General features: G+C 37.7%; 1 protein-coding gene and 1 non-coding gene across 3 annotated transcripts in view; both read right to left on the reverse strand.

Annotated features, from left to right (window-relative positions):
* Plcb1 (phospholipase C beta 1) overlaps positions 1-15,509 on the reverse strand; it is a 648,366-nt gene that overhangs the window by 606,201 nt on the left and 26,656 nt on the right. For both annotated transcript variants that reach the window (XM_051183312.1, XM_051183313.1), the window contains exon 2: positions 14,758-14,835. In XM_051183312.1, coding sequence (XP_051039269.1) covers positions 14,758-14,835 — 78 coding nt within the window. The remainder of the gene's footprint in view (positions 1-14,757; positions 14,836-15,509) is intronic.
* Positions 80-270, reverse strand: LOC127221688 (U2 spliceosomal RNA). The gene has a single exon (XR_007834483.1). It is a non-coding gene; the product is annotated as a U2 spliceosomal RNA (small nuclear RNA).

A 15,509-nucleotide genomic window follows, 5' to 3' on the forward strand; every position in this document is an offset into this window, starting at 1 on the left:
GAAACACTGTTCCAGAGTATAAAGAAACACTGTTCCTGAGTACTATGTTTTTTTTTGTTTTTTTTTTTTTTTTCCGAGGGGGGTGTGCACCGTTCCTGGAAGTACTGCAATACCAGGTCGATGCGTGGAGTGGACGGAGCAAGCTCCTATTCCAACTCCTACTTCCAAAAATCCATTTAATATATTGTCCTCGGATAGAGGACGTATCAGATATTAAACTGATAAGAACAGATACTACACTTGATCTTAGCCAAAAGGCCGAGAAGCGATCTGAGTACTATGTTTTAAGCCATTTTTTCTACACAGCAAACACTAATAACTCCTAGGCGTTGTTTGTCTGTTAGTGTTTGTTGTTGTTCTTTATAAATAACTAGTTTACAAAAATAGAGATAAAGGAAAGAGCTCTTCACAGACAACATGAACACTTAAATAACAAAGTATTGCCTTCAACCATTTTCTTTCTTAAAAAGTATTTCTTTTTATTTTATGTGCATTTGTATCTTGTCTGCATAGATGTCTGTATGAGGGTGTCAGATCTTGGAGTTACAGACAGTTGTGAGCTGCCTTATGAGTGCTGGGAACTGAATCCAGGTTCTCTGGAAGAGCAGCCAGTGTTCTTAACTACTAAGCCATCTCTCCAGCCCACCTTCAATCATTTCTAAAGCAGATTTATTTGTATGTTCAACTATAAACTTTCTAATATATCAACCTCAGCTAAATCACTTGTTTTGCTTAATTTTGAGAATGACAGTGGACCACACTGGAAAGAATCATGTTTGCTATTTTAGAGTTGTACATTTTAATTTGTGTGCATGTACATGTATGTCCCTGTAAATGTGCATGCATGTATATATGTAAACACACATGAAATCCAGAAAACAACCTGGGTCAGCTGTCATTCCTCAGAAACTTAATAATCATGTTTTTAAAAACTACACTATGCTCAACTTTTGTATATGGGTCCTGAGGATAAACTCTGTCCCTCAAGCTTGTATTTCACTGGCCAAGTTATCTGCTCAGCCCTCTTGGCCCTTGATTTGAGCAGAGAAAAATAAAGGAATTGAAGATAATCAATTCTAAAGCCTTGTCAAATTCAAAAAGGAAGGATTTGGTGTGTGTGTGGGGGGGGGGACTTTTGCCTAAAATATTACCATTTTTTGCTAAATTTCTTGGAAGACTAAACACACGGCATTTCTTCCAAATAACAGTGGCTGGGTACCAGTACTGGGACAAGCGTAGCCCTGAGCCATGGAAATGGTAGTGAAGGGGACAGACACTTATCTATGGCCCTGGTAATGCTAACAATATGTATGGCCACTTAGCCAATTGTACATTAACCTCTCAAATCCACAAGGCACTGGGCACAAAATCCCTCATAACTGGAATCAACGGCAGTCGATACAGGAACTGAACACTGTGATTCAACTTTGTAAAATTATTTTATTGTAACTGAAATGCATGGCCAAACAAGACAGAGGTCATTTAAATGGGAGAGAATGCACTGCCCAAGCATTATTGAAATTATGTCAAGTGAAAAATAACGTCTTCCATCCTGGTAAATGGAACAAAGCACAGTTAGTGTGGCTAAAACAAGAAAGGCAAGGTGGAGGAGAAGGGTATGTTTAAAAAAAAAAAAAAAAAAGGAAGACGTCAGCCTAGGAAAGGGACGCTGAAATGCAGCAGGAGGAGCAGGGCAGGCATGAAGCAAGGAGAGTACAGTGTGAACAGGAAATGCTTGCTTTCACATCTCCCAGGCACAGGGTAAAATGTAGAGCCCATGTGTCCTGGTAGTGAATGAAGTGTAGCTGTGGAATCCTTGAAAGGTGACTAAAGAAGGGCTGTTATTCTGCTCCGGGAAAGTTGACTGAGATGAACAGCTAGGAAGGCAGCAAAACATTACAGGAAGGGAGGCAAACTTGCTAAATATTCCCAGGAAGATGGGATACTCAGTCGTGTAAGACACTGAGTTATGTTAAAAAAAAAAAAAAAAAAAACAAACAAACAAAAAAAAACACCCAAAACACTAAGAATGGTAGCTGGAGGAAAGATGTGGACAAAGTCCAGGAGAACATCAATTAAGCAGCAAATGATCTCAGAGAATCAAGAATATTTAGGTAAATATTTCTACCAACAAAAGTTTGATAATAATGAAAAGACATAACTGTGAGGGATCGGAGTAAGAAGTTTTCCTTTATAATAGAATAGGCATGTTATAGTTAATATAAGTGCACATATCCAGCTATGGGGGAAACACTGACAACTCAATAAAAACAACAAATAATCATTAGTGTAAATTCACTGAGAATCAAGGTTTGGACCAAAGGATTAGCGCCCACCTGGGAAATGGCATACAAAAGAGACGACGAGGGGGGCTCAGGGGCTTCTGGAAGTGGGTGGAGATGTCCTACTGTATGTTCACATTTTCTCTCTTCTACAGAAGGTTGGAGGTCATAGAAAATGCTGAGGGAAGCAGCTTGCAGCTGAAATATGGAGACTAATGAATGATCAACAGAAAGAACAAGCCTTGACTTTGGACACTGACAAATGGGCCTTTTACTACTCAGTAACCTTTAACCCTAGACAAGCTACTGTACAACCTCCATCTGGTATACAGGAATTGAACAATTACTATATACTAGCAGTGTACTAGAAACAGGTAACGGTAACTGGGTAATATCCTTGAATTCTAGGGCTTCATCAACCAACAGGCAAGCAAAAGGGTATTAGACAAAATTAGCACATCACCAAAAGTGCAAAGGTGAAGAAAACCATGAGGTGTTTTGTAGCACCGAAGAGAGAGTCCACTCCAAACCACAAGAGTTAGAAACAGCCTTCCAGAGAAAGAACTGCTGCAATTAGCTTGCATAAATTGAGTTAATTATCACACAAGCTGATTGGTGTAAAGCAAGGCCACCCCAGGCACCTAACCATGCTCTTTGGACCCACTAGCTTTCAGAACTGAGCCTTACGTACCTTCTTTTAATAACACAGAACTGACTGAGACAATGTTTTCCACAGAATCAGCTTCCTCATTCAACTCCCAAAGGTAGTGTGTGAACTAAATAACAAGGTCTGATCCCACTATCAGCATCTATACCCTGTGATGTGGCTTAAGGAAGGAAAGATTCCTTCTCTGTAAGAACTTAGACACATATCACTGCAAGGAAACTGTGTTCTGGCTCAGAAAAGCCATTCCAAATCCACATTCCATTCAGCAATGAAAATGTTATGTATTGACACTAGCCCATAGGTTACTCCAAAGCACTCAGCTATGGGTACTATGATGAAGGAAATAGATTTTAATTTAAATTAATTTTAAACCTTGATTTAAAAGCCCCATGTGCCTACAGAATAGTGAATCGGCAGCACAACCCAGTCAATGCTCACTATGATGAGCAGGAGGTGAAGTTAATCCTCCTTTTCCACAAAAGGAAGTCATTCTGCCCAATGTCCCAGGTCTACCACACTTATTTCCTTTAGATTGATGAACCAATTCAGCATGAAATCCTTTGCCAAAGAATCATATGTATAAATCTTATCTAGCACAATGCCACGTGAAAGTCACTTTGGAGAATAGCCTTTTAAAAGTAGAGCAGGACCCCAGGGCACACACAGTTCAGATCCATATTTTAGAGACAGGGAGCAGGCTTAGAGAAACAACTGTTTTGCTGAAAACACATAGTGGCAGAACTAAAATAAGCTGACCTTCAGCCATGTTTTCCACTGCAAAACTCGATCTTTATGCCACATATTCTCATGGCTCACAGAGACAAAGTTAACAACATTCCACATGAAGCTTCACTGTCATTAGCTTATTGAAGATTCTAGACAGGATGCTAACAGAATGGCCTAATGTTTATGCCTAATGACCTGATAAGCACACAGGTTCTTGTAAATTTAGTAGGTTGGCCTGCCGGGGACTGGCAGATTGAATATCACATGCCCTGGCTATGGTAAGCATCTGCTGTCCTGCTCTAGCCAAATGTGACTGTAGGGGTCTGCTAGACAGTATTACTTTGTGATATTTGCTGGAGAACTTTAGAGTCACACATAAACTCCCCAGAGTTTGAAATGTGAGAAAGTTTGTGTGTCCTTGTTAAAAGCACTGTGCAAAATCTGTCTATGAATGGGTTCAACTCCCAGTTTGTAGCTTAAATAATATAGATATGCAAAATCAGAGTAACTGAAAATTAAAGCTTCAATAGCAGTCATTGGTAAGTGTGCCAGTGTATATATACAATACAAACCAACTGACTGCTCTCAACTACAACTACATCTGAGAGCTTTCTCCAAGCCTTCAATTTGCTTGACTTAAGTTCCTGGATCAAGGGGATACATTGTGGAAAGACACTGAACAATAACCCTGGAAGAACTGGTCACTCACTCTTGGATTTGATGGGTAATTGCCACAGTCCCCTCTCCTCTGTGCTGTCTCCAGAGTTCCCCAGAGGAATAGAATCTCTCATCTCCCATGTTTCCGTATTTAATCACTTGCCTCGCATTAACTGCCTTTGCTTGCATACCTCACTTCCCTATTGCGTATCCATATTTGAAAGGGTCACTCTGAGTATAGCTTGAGGTTGACAGCTGGAAGACTCCGGCCTATATCAAAGCTTGTTTCTGTGTTTCATTTCTTTCTTTGGCTGTGAACCATGCAGGGCTCAAGCCTATGAGAAAGTTGTAATATATCTAATGCGGCATTTACCCTGGTATTCTAATATCTCAATATTCAAAACATAGTGCTGAAGCTGCTGTCCTCTTGCATAATGAAGCCATGCAAGAGGAACAAATGTTCACCTAAAAATAGAATCCATTATGTATAGCAGCACTGTCATTAGCTTCTTAGTATAGCAACTAGTTCTGCCTCATAAAACTTTTCATTGAAGCCTTCTTTTCACACAGGTGCACTGCCTGTCATGGTGCAATGCCATTTCCAGACCATAGACCTGAAACAGAGTTCTGCACAGCACTGGACAGGAATCTCATTCTCATCCCAACACCATCCCTTGCAGAAGGCAGAAGGAAAACAAAGCTCCATAATTCAAGAAATGTGAATTCTTCTTTGCCCATTTGTTCTATCTAAAGGTGACTAAAAGACAGGCTTACTACCATGTGTGAATACTACCTGACTCTCCTTGGTTTCCCTGATTAGGCATATTTGGAAATAAAGGGAAAGTTCTTTCAATTAGTAAGAAATTATACAATGTTGCAACTTAATAAGGTAGCGTGCCTTTGTATTTGTACATTAAAGTTTAGTTATAAAATTAAATAATTATACAGGGTTTAGGTTGTGTTTTCTTCTAGCTGTTTTGGATTATGCATGCTAAATACTGAACAGGGCCTTGTATATGCTAACACATACCCATCACTGTTACTGCCTGAGCTCTTTAAGGCAATTCTTAATATCACATTTTCATATTCAAAAGAACAGCTAATTTAATTATGTCCCTTTATCTAATGGAAAATCTAGCAAATAAACACAAAGGAGCATGAGCAGGCTTGGATGGGGACATTTGGTAAGCACAGGACTCAGGGATATCACTTGAGCATTTGAGGGAGTGGGAAGCTAACAAGTTTTAATTAATTATAAAGATAACCCCCAAATCCTAAACTGATCCAATCTTGGATATTAAGAAACATTCTGAAAATTCTAGTAATTTCCTGCCTTACTAAACACAATATAAGGAATATCATCCAATCATATTCAAATAATTCAGAATCTTGCCAGGCCTATGGGTGTATGTTCATGCCAAGTGTTACCGCTGATAAAAAAGAAACTGCTAAAGCAATGTGTGCCCAGCCTCTAAGTTTTCTGAATTCATTGGTGATGCTCACCCGGGCTGTGTGACAAACAAATGAGGAGTTTTCCTTAAAACTTAAGTGCTTACCAAATACCAGTCCAGTAAATCAGAACCTTCAGGGCTTGGGGTGGAGGGAGGGCAAAGAACAGTGTTTTTTGTAGCTCTGCAATGATTTTTGAGGCCAAGCCCAAACTAAGAATCCTTCTTCATACTCTGTCTCTTCTTGGCAAATGTGCCATGCCTATTAAGGTTCTTTATTCAAACAAATCTGAGGAGGAAAGTCCTGCAGATAAACAGCCTAACACATTAATCAGTTTCTTTAAAACATAAAGTGTGAAAAGCTAGGCCATATGGGCAGACTGCCCTGCCTTGATTTTATTTCTGACACTGGTCAACCACACAACCAAAGGTCAGTACTTACATGTACTTAAATTGACTTGCTTATAAATGGGGATAATTATAGCACTGACCTTCACAAGCTCATGGAATGATTAGACAGTTTGTATGTTATTATAACAGTTACATAGTTTCTGGTGATATATTATTTATGATTTATTAGAACTTGATTGAAGATTCAGAAAGCAAAGTCAGCCTCAAGCTATAAAGATTAGGCAGTGGTTATACACAACTTTAATCCCAGCAGCCAGAAGCTAGGAGACGGTGAGACAAACCTTTAATCCTAGGACTCCAGATTAAGAAGTAGACTGACCACTGTAAATCTAAGCCCCCCCCCCCAAGTTCTACACAAGATTGTTCCAATCCTAAAGATAAACAGCTCACAAAAAGATAATCTCAGCATCTAGGATCATATAAAAGATAGGATCAGGGTCTTCAGCAGTCAGTATCAGGTATTCATTCCCCAGTCACATTAAGGATAGGAAGGCTTTCATTCTCAGGATTTTGAGGAGAGGTTACAGTCTGAGGTTTTGTGAGCAGGATTAGCCCATTCAGCCTGAGGTAGTGGTAAGAGCTAGTGGCCCACTACGTTACTATTCAGATCTTCAGCTTGAAGCTTGTACTCCAATATCAGTCTCTGGGTTTTTTGTACAACAGAATATACAAACATATATTTTATATGTTATCTAAAATATGTAATGCAACATAGTGTATAATAGTATGTGTATAATGTAGTATTCTAGTATAATATACAAACATTACAATATGTAATAATACATTGAACAATAGTATATGAATATTAAAGTACATATATGTGTCTGTACATATATATACATAGAAGTTCACTGGAGAACCATGGACATACTGTATATGCCATAAATATATACTATAAAACTATATACATATCTATTTAAAATGTAATAACATAAACAATACATCTACATTATATGTGTGTACATATATACACATGTATACACACACATACATACATACCTATATAACCCCTTCTCTCATTTTCTCATATCACAGGTATGTTATCTGTTTTTGGTGCTAATGGTAACAATACACTACTGAAAATATATGAGCAAACAAACATACTAAGAACAAGTACTTCCTTATACTTGAATTTGTATGTGAATAATGGCTTCTTAATGAACTGTTTGTTCAAAGGTTGCACTCTTCTCCTTCTTAAGTTATTTAAATAAACAAAAATGAAACATAAAAATGAAACAAAATAGATATGTTATTTGTTTTAGTCTTATGTGATAATAAATGCTTTCAAAATGCAGATCTAAATTTAATTTTACAAAAACCAAAGAGAGATTTGTCCTGTTGATTAATTATAGAAAACAACTGATGGGACCCCATGAGTAGGGTCAAACAATCTTGCCTTGGCAAGAAAATGAACCTCAAAAGAACCAAGAACATTGACTGTCTAACACATCTGCAGCTCAAACAAACTAACACAGTTTTATGTCAGTACCATGTATGTATCTGTACTTCTGTTTCCTACAAAGGTCAGTAATTGGCCTCATAAAAGGAAATAAAATTATAAACAACATACAAATGTATTTCCTCCATGTATTTTTCCAATTCAATACTTCAAATCATGTTTCTATCAAAAATTATCGAAGTCCCCATAATAGATTCACAGTATGGAAAATATCTATTTTAATTTCCAAGACTGAGAAGAGCTAAATATAAGCAACTCATAAAACCAAGCATAGTTCCGTAATTAAGTTGTATTGAGAATATTAAATTTAGAATTAAAGCTGGAGTGCCACCATATTTCTAGATTCCATGTATCATTTGCATGTGTGTAGCTATTGTTGTTCCCAAAAGGACACAGTGATGGTGACATAACAATCCTATTCTACTGGAAAATGATTGCAAAGAAACAGCGATGCATCATAACTACAGTGATCTTAAAATACACTTCAAGAAACTGTGCCTCATCCAAAATTCTATCAAAATGTCATGAATCACCACCCACCAAGGATTTATAAAAGATTCCAATCTAATAATGTGTACACTTAGGTTGTGTCTACAGACACTAAGCCTGCATAACACCTGGCTTCCCTGTGCTAGCCAATGTTTCTGGCAGTGAAAATTGAGGGGAGGTCCTCGTGGTGAGAAGACAGTGTTGACAGCAATGGAATTTAATGAGAAATTGAATTGATGAGTATGAAGATTGCCTGTTCAGAGCAATCTGACTTTTGGCTGTTTGCTTACGCTTAGAATCCTAATTTCAAAGAATCAAGTCAATGTGGATGAAAAATAGTGATAATCCTAAAACAATTATCTGAGGAAAAAGACACAGGCAACTGTGCATCATCCAAGTTTCCTGGAGGATATTAGTAGTATTTTCTCTTACCAAAGACCTCTAAATCATCATAAAGCTTATTCCATAAGATGCTTCAAATCCCCTATGGTCTAAAATGCTTTCACCTATGGTGCAGTATTTACTAGCACCTTACTGGCAATAAACCCCTTTTTTCACCTCCCATGGCTCGGTTCCCAAAACATTGTGAAATGTAAACATAAATAAATATCGTGTTTGCCCAACCAGCCCCAAATGTGAATGCTCAAGATCAAAAGACCACAATTAGCCTGAATAGAAAGCAGGTCATTGTTACCAAGAAGAAAAACAGGAATAAGCAAGCAAACATACATAAATGGTGACTGCTTTCAAAGCAGCACGTATATGGTCCCTAACAATGCATGAGGAGCAACGGTGTAGCCAGAGATTGTTTCACCAGGAAGAACTAGGTGTTCACAGACCAGTAGACATGATGTTATTGTTCATGGCAAACCTTTACTCCAATCCTAACTCAGCAATACTTTTCTTATGGATGAGCAAAACAGGAAGGGCCTAGACAGTTACTGAAGTGACTCATTAAACATACATCAAAATCAGAACCCAAAGGCGCACCCACCATGGCCATTTAAATTGTTTCTGTTTAGGAAAACCAGCCATGGCTCTTAACTAAGGGATACATTTCCCACTCTACCCTTTATCTGGAGATGTCTTGTTCTGGGTAATACTGATCAGGTTAGTAGAGTAAAAACAGTTTAATTTAGAAATGATTCTAGGATACAGTGGGAGTGAAACAGAAAGAGAAAGTCTTATATGGCGTTTTCAAACCAGTTAACAATGAGTTGGTGGGTTTTATTCTACAGGAGCATTTTAGAAATGAACACTCTGCATGCACCTCTGACTTTTCCTGCCCAAGAGGAGCAACAGGTTTGATATGTACTCATCAGATCTCATTGGTTAGGGTGGGTGTCAGTCACCAGATCCTGAGAAGCTACAGAGGATGCAAAGTGACTTCTAACAGCTGGGACAAATACAAAAGGATAGAGATGTAGCTGGACACTGGAACACAGCTGGATCCTATGGAGGGGCAAGGACCAGGTAGTGCACTTGGCACTGTCTCTATCTGACTTCATTGACAGTGAAGATGGAAAGACAGAGAAGACAACACCACAGTTGTTGTCAGGTAGTCTGCAGTAGCTGGTGCTCTGCTTTGGGCCAGGGAACAATGGCAGTGCTCACAAAGCTACATTGCATCTATTGTGCTGCTTGCTAAGGTGATTTCATTTAATATTTTAGCCTCTAAGAAAAGTCAACAAACAAAAGTGAACAAATGTCATCCCTTAATTTATAATCACATCTTTATGTTCAAGTATGCTGTCAGTTCTGGAGTATCACATGAAAGTTCAGAAGTGATGTTCTTAGAATGTACTCAACAAGTGTCGCCCAAAGAGGAAGCCCATGGCAAAGTGGTTCTTCCTAAAGCATATGCCCACCATTCTTTATGGAGGTCAGACTGGATTTTCATAGGAAATCATGTGAATTTTTTTGGTGAGGTTTATGATTCATCATCTAAAATATTTCTTAGCTCTGGACTCCTGTATTAAAAATATCACCGCAGCTTATGTAAATATTTAACTTTTAAACTTTTCATTTGAACTCTGTATAGAAATCTCAAATTACAAGAGAAGGGCATCTACGACAACCAAGAAGTTCATAGGTACTGACACCTTGAGCTATTCAAGTAGGTATGACAACAGGGCGTATAAGTCCAGCTACCTTTGCAATCCCATATACCCTTTACACTCGAAGGCAGAAGAAGGACCCAAGGCCGATGGTGAAGTGGGGTGCTACAACAACATATAGGATGACCTATTTGAAGAAATCGAATTAAGGCTCCATCTCACACCATCAGTATCCTTCTCTCACTTAACATTATGTTCGTGTAAACAATGGTAAAGCAAAAGACTAAAATGTAAGATATGTATAACTTCAAAACAGCAATGATACTTGTAAGTTTTTCCCTTAAGGAATCTATAACCCACATACCCACAAAGTCAGTACATTAAGCTGGCCACTACTCTGTGTGTTATAGGAGATTGATTGTTGCCCAAATTAGAACCAAACACCCAAAGTCAATCCATGGGAACATTTTTACTATTAAATATGTTTGTAACCCAATAATAGAACACAATAGAGCAACTGAAAAGAAAGGGGTAGCTTCATACATGAACATCTCTAAAACATTCTCTGAAGTCAAAAGCAAGTTTTTAAACAGCAAATATAACATAACAGGATCAAATGGATTTGAACAAAACAAAATACACTATTTCCACAGTTATGCATGTTCAAATTCACAAAAGAAAGCTAGGAATAAACCTGAAAGATGATACTCATTCCTAACTCAGAGAAAAAAGCCCACCAGTGTTGGGATTATAAGATAATGTTGAAGACATTTATAGTGTTTTACTCTCTTACTAAGAGAAAATTATTTATTTGTTGTCCTTATTTTAAAAATTGTCATCAAAATACAATAGGATTTCCCCCCCTCATTTCTTTGTAAGTGCCTCCCTTTCCCCAAAGCTCATCTTTTAAGGTAAGATGCAAGGTTTACTGAACTTTCTTGAGCTTCTCAAATCTGAACTAAACTGGTTTTATTTTTACATCAAATTTGGCACAGAATCAGGGCATTAAATTGCATTCTCCTGTGTCAGAGTCAAGATAGAAGTATGTGAGTTCTTCTATGTCGACCAAATTTCTCAGATTCTCATAGTGACATGGACTTCATGTCTAGCACTCCCTGTTGTGATTGCTAGTGTCCATGTGGCATAGTCTAATGCAGGCAACCTCTTTGGTAGTTGGGGTGGGCAGGAGTTTCTCTCTCATGACTTATAAATAAACGCATCTTTCTCGCATACTCTACACTTACACCAGAAAAACCACAGTGCTTAAAATAAAATAATCATATTCAGCAACTCATTTTTGCTAATTATATTCAATAAACTTTACAGAACTAACAGTAAGTGGACAAACTGTCAAAGTAAGTCCAACAATGGAACAAAGTATGAACATTTATCTCTAAAAGTGATATTCACATTCATCTGCTTGCACTAACCCAAATATCCTGTCAATGTTTCACTAAACACATTTCAGCTCTCTAAAAATGACTGCTAGCTCTGATTTTTAATTCTGAAACCTATCATCTGTGCTGTCTATCTTCTTTGTCACCTATCATTTCTATGGTGACAAGTCAAAGAAGCAGTCGGTAAGGCAGCATGGCATTGTCTACAGGAGGAAGGCAGCTGCTTGAAAACAGTAGCTCTGTCACAAGATGCTGTGTAGTCATGACAAGAAGTGGACATACACTAGACATCATGAATGTGGGAACTTCCTTCCAGAGCTCTTATACAAGGCTCTACTGAGATTCTCTTAAGTCACTATTCTTGCCTGTGAGCCCAGGAGATTTCCTGTGATTGTTAATCAAGTTGCTTCCACACAAGCTTCATGAAGCAAAGGCAGAGCATGTTAGGGGATGACTCAGAAAGATGAGTATCTTATATTAAATACTAATGTAAGCTTCCCAATCACAGAAAACAAATGTGCAAACTCAAATGGTAACCTTAAAAGTAGTATATTTTTTTTCTCTGTGATCTCTATAACAGAGAGGAAAGATTCTTAAGACCAAATGCCAAAAGGGGGAAAAAAGATACTTTAAACAAGTAGTCCTCTAAGGAGCATCGTGATTGCACCACTCAGCCCAGATCCTTCAAAGGATCTTATATGCAACCTCAACTAAAAGCCTGGCCTGCTGCCCTCTGTTTGTGTGCAGTTTGTCCAGCCTGCATAGACTCTAATGCATTGTTTACACTCGTCCAAGACCAAAACGTGAATACATCACTTGATCTGGTTCCAAGACTGGGCTTAAAGCCAGAAAGAAAATGACAAACTTGAAAATGTGGTAAGTTTCTTTTATTATTATTTTCTTAAATCCTCTCATCTTTTAGAGTCTAAGTATATGATCATTGACCAAAAAAATAAACCTCTAAACTGATAAATGACTGAGGAATGACTTAAAGATCTCAGAAGGAAAAAGCAAAACTTAACATGTCTTAACTAAAATTAATATCCATAAGAGGAAAAGCAATAAAGAGACAGAAGAAATCCCTCCCCCTCCTCCCATTATTTGTTCTCATTTGTTATAAACAACATTGTGACCAAGATGGAAAGGCTGGTATAAAACACTTAAAGGTATTTTCTACACTGAAAATATGCCTGGGTCAAAATATGGGGCTCCTAGAACAATGGAGATGCATCAAAGAGCCATGGGCCCTACCCCATTCTCTTCCTTAAGCAAAGAAATGTTTATGATTGGTCTTTTAGTGAAGCTTAACTGAGTTGCCATGAATTATTTAAAAACCCCCAATATCTTCTGTTGCTTTTATGGAAATTTGATTTACAAGTTGAAACAATCAAACTGACAGTCTAGTCCCTTGTACAAGCAACCAACCTTTAGAAATGCTCTAAGCATTATAAATAAATATTTCACAAATATAGCTGTGACTGTTCTAAAAATAGTCTTTAGGAGTGGAAAAAAAACTCTTTCAAGCCATTGTTTTATACATAACAGCAGGAAACCAAACAGAATGTCTAAGCCAATATGATTAACACACCCAGTAACAAACATGAGCATTAAGAATGAAATCTTACCAACAGATAATTTTTGACACTAGCTTAAGTTCTACAGTTTACTCTCACATCTATGGCCATGGAAGCTTCCAGAACACACAGATAGTAGATGTAACTCTGGAACCATTAGGATAGAATTTGCTTCTTAAGATATTGGGAGCTGGCCAGTTCAGGGCTGGCCTTGAGAGGACCCACACTCTCACGATGAAGCTGCCCAGTTCAGTTACAACCTGTGCTCACGAATATAAAAGGCTGCCCGAGGCACAGTCTAAGACCAATTATCCAAGAACTTTGGATACCTGGGATATAACATGGTGGTTCACAAACTAATATTTGAACCCCATTGTACAGTAATTAAGGAGCTCTTAAACATTCTATTATCATTCTATTAGTATTGCTATACTATTGGATTCTAAATATATTTAATTCTCTTAACAATAACAATAAACTACCACTTCAAATGTCAAAACCTAGATGACCCAAATATTCTGTCTACTGGGCCTCTTAGGTGCCAGTAACTCTTGAAATAATAGCTGCTTCCCATGAATATTCTTGTCTAACTGCCCATTAAACCTCAAACAAATCTTATGGTCTGCAGTTTTTAATAATTCAGTATGAAATTGTCAACTGGCTTTATCAAAACTGAACTACTGAATTCTTAGTATTGTGGGTAGAAAGCTAATGTGGGGTTCTTGAAAAGTCAATATAATGGTTAAAGGAATCTTAGCTTTAATTGTTCTAGTTTGTTCCCTGTTGCTGTGATAAACATGACTTCCAAAATTAACTTGGGGGGGGGATGGTTTCTTTGGCTTATGTATTAGAGTATATAACTAAGGAAAACCAAGGCAGAAATTCAAGGAAGGAATCTGGAATCAGGAACTGAAGCAGAGTTCCCGGAAGAAGATTGTTCACTGGCTCAATTCTAAGCTCATATGTTAGCCTACCTTTCTAACATAGGCAAGCTCACATGCCCAGGGATAGTGCTGCTTGTAGTGGACCTGACTCTACTACATCAATTTTAAGTACTATATCCCACAGACATCCACAGAAGGAGGCAATTCCTCAACTGAACTTCCCTCTCCTGAGATGTGTCAAGTTGACAACCACAATTAGCCATCACAAACATGAATACATTATCAAGACCAAATCAGGCTACTAGTGGAAAAACTGTTAAATACAGCACAGTGGGAAGACAGAAAAAAACATGACAGACTGTTGAACCTTTGGTCATTAAGGTCAAAAAGAATTTTCTCATCAGCTTTCTTCATTCTACATTACTCAAGTCAATAAAAGGCCAGGATCATGTTTACCAAATGTAATCCACAAGCCTGAGGTCTTGTCTTAAAGAGAAAACAACAATTATTCTTGGATCTAGTGAACCCAACATTTCACACAAGTATTCATGAAAGGTCTTCAGGCCTTTAGCCTGAGTTTCTGGAAGTAGAATCAATAAATATTCTGCAAAAGGTCATCTGTTAAATGGGTAGACATATATATAAAGAAACAAATACTTTGTAATTAACCAACAGGATAATGTGAGGAATACATTTTATCTCTTACCTTATTTTGATCTGTCCAGTAAAAGAAAAATCCCTGAGGATCAGTCCTCAAAATAATGGGAGTAACAATAGTGGAGTCCTAGGAAATGAAAGAAGAAAGCATGCATTTCAATCCATGTCCCCGTAGGAAGTTACTCAAGAAGCAATAATGCGTAAGTGATTTTCCAAGGTTATTAATTATTAAGGAATGTTTCAAGCAAAGCAGGCATGGTAATTTTTAACTTCATAAAATTATTAATCAGAAGACTGATATGATGACTCATGGGTAAAAGTGATTGCTGTACAAGCATGAGGACCTAAGTTCAAATCCCTGGAAGCTACATAAAGGTAAGTATCATAATAGATTCCCATTATACCAGTGCCCCTGAGGCAATATGAGATGTTTATACAAGAAAATCACCACAATCCCCTGGGCCAACCAACCTGATGTAAACAGCAGTGAACAGCAAATAGATCTTGTTCAAATTGGCAGAAAGTAAGGACTGACACCCAATGCTGTTCTCTGACCACCACACAAATATCATGGCACATGTAAACACTTGCAAATACATAAACACAGGCACACGCACCAAAAACAGTATTAGATACAGAACTGACAGAGTTAAGCAATAATCAAAACATCTCCACCTAACTGGATAAAGAAGATAGTAATGCATGCATTTATTAAGACAAAAATTTAAAGACATTGGCATACTTTGTGTTAGAAAACAATATTAAGATTTCCAAATAATGTTAACACTAACCATCATTATG

This window comes from Phodopus roborovskii, unplaced genomic scaffold (genome assembly GCF_943737965.1).
Source record: "Phodopus roborovskii unplaced genomic scaffold, PHOROB, whole genome shotgun sequence".
Taxonomy (NCBI): Eukaryota; Metazoa; Chordata; class Mammalia; order Rodentia; family Cricetidae; genus Phodopus; species Phodopus roborovskii.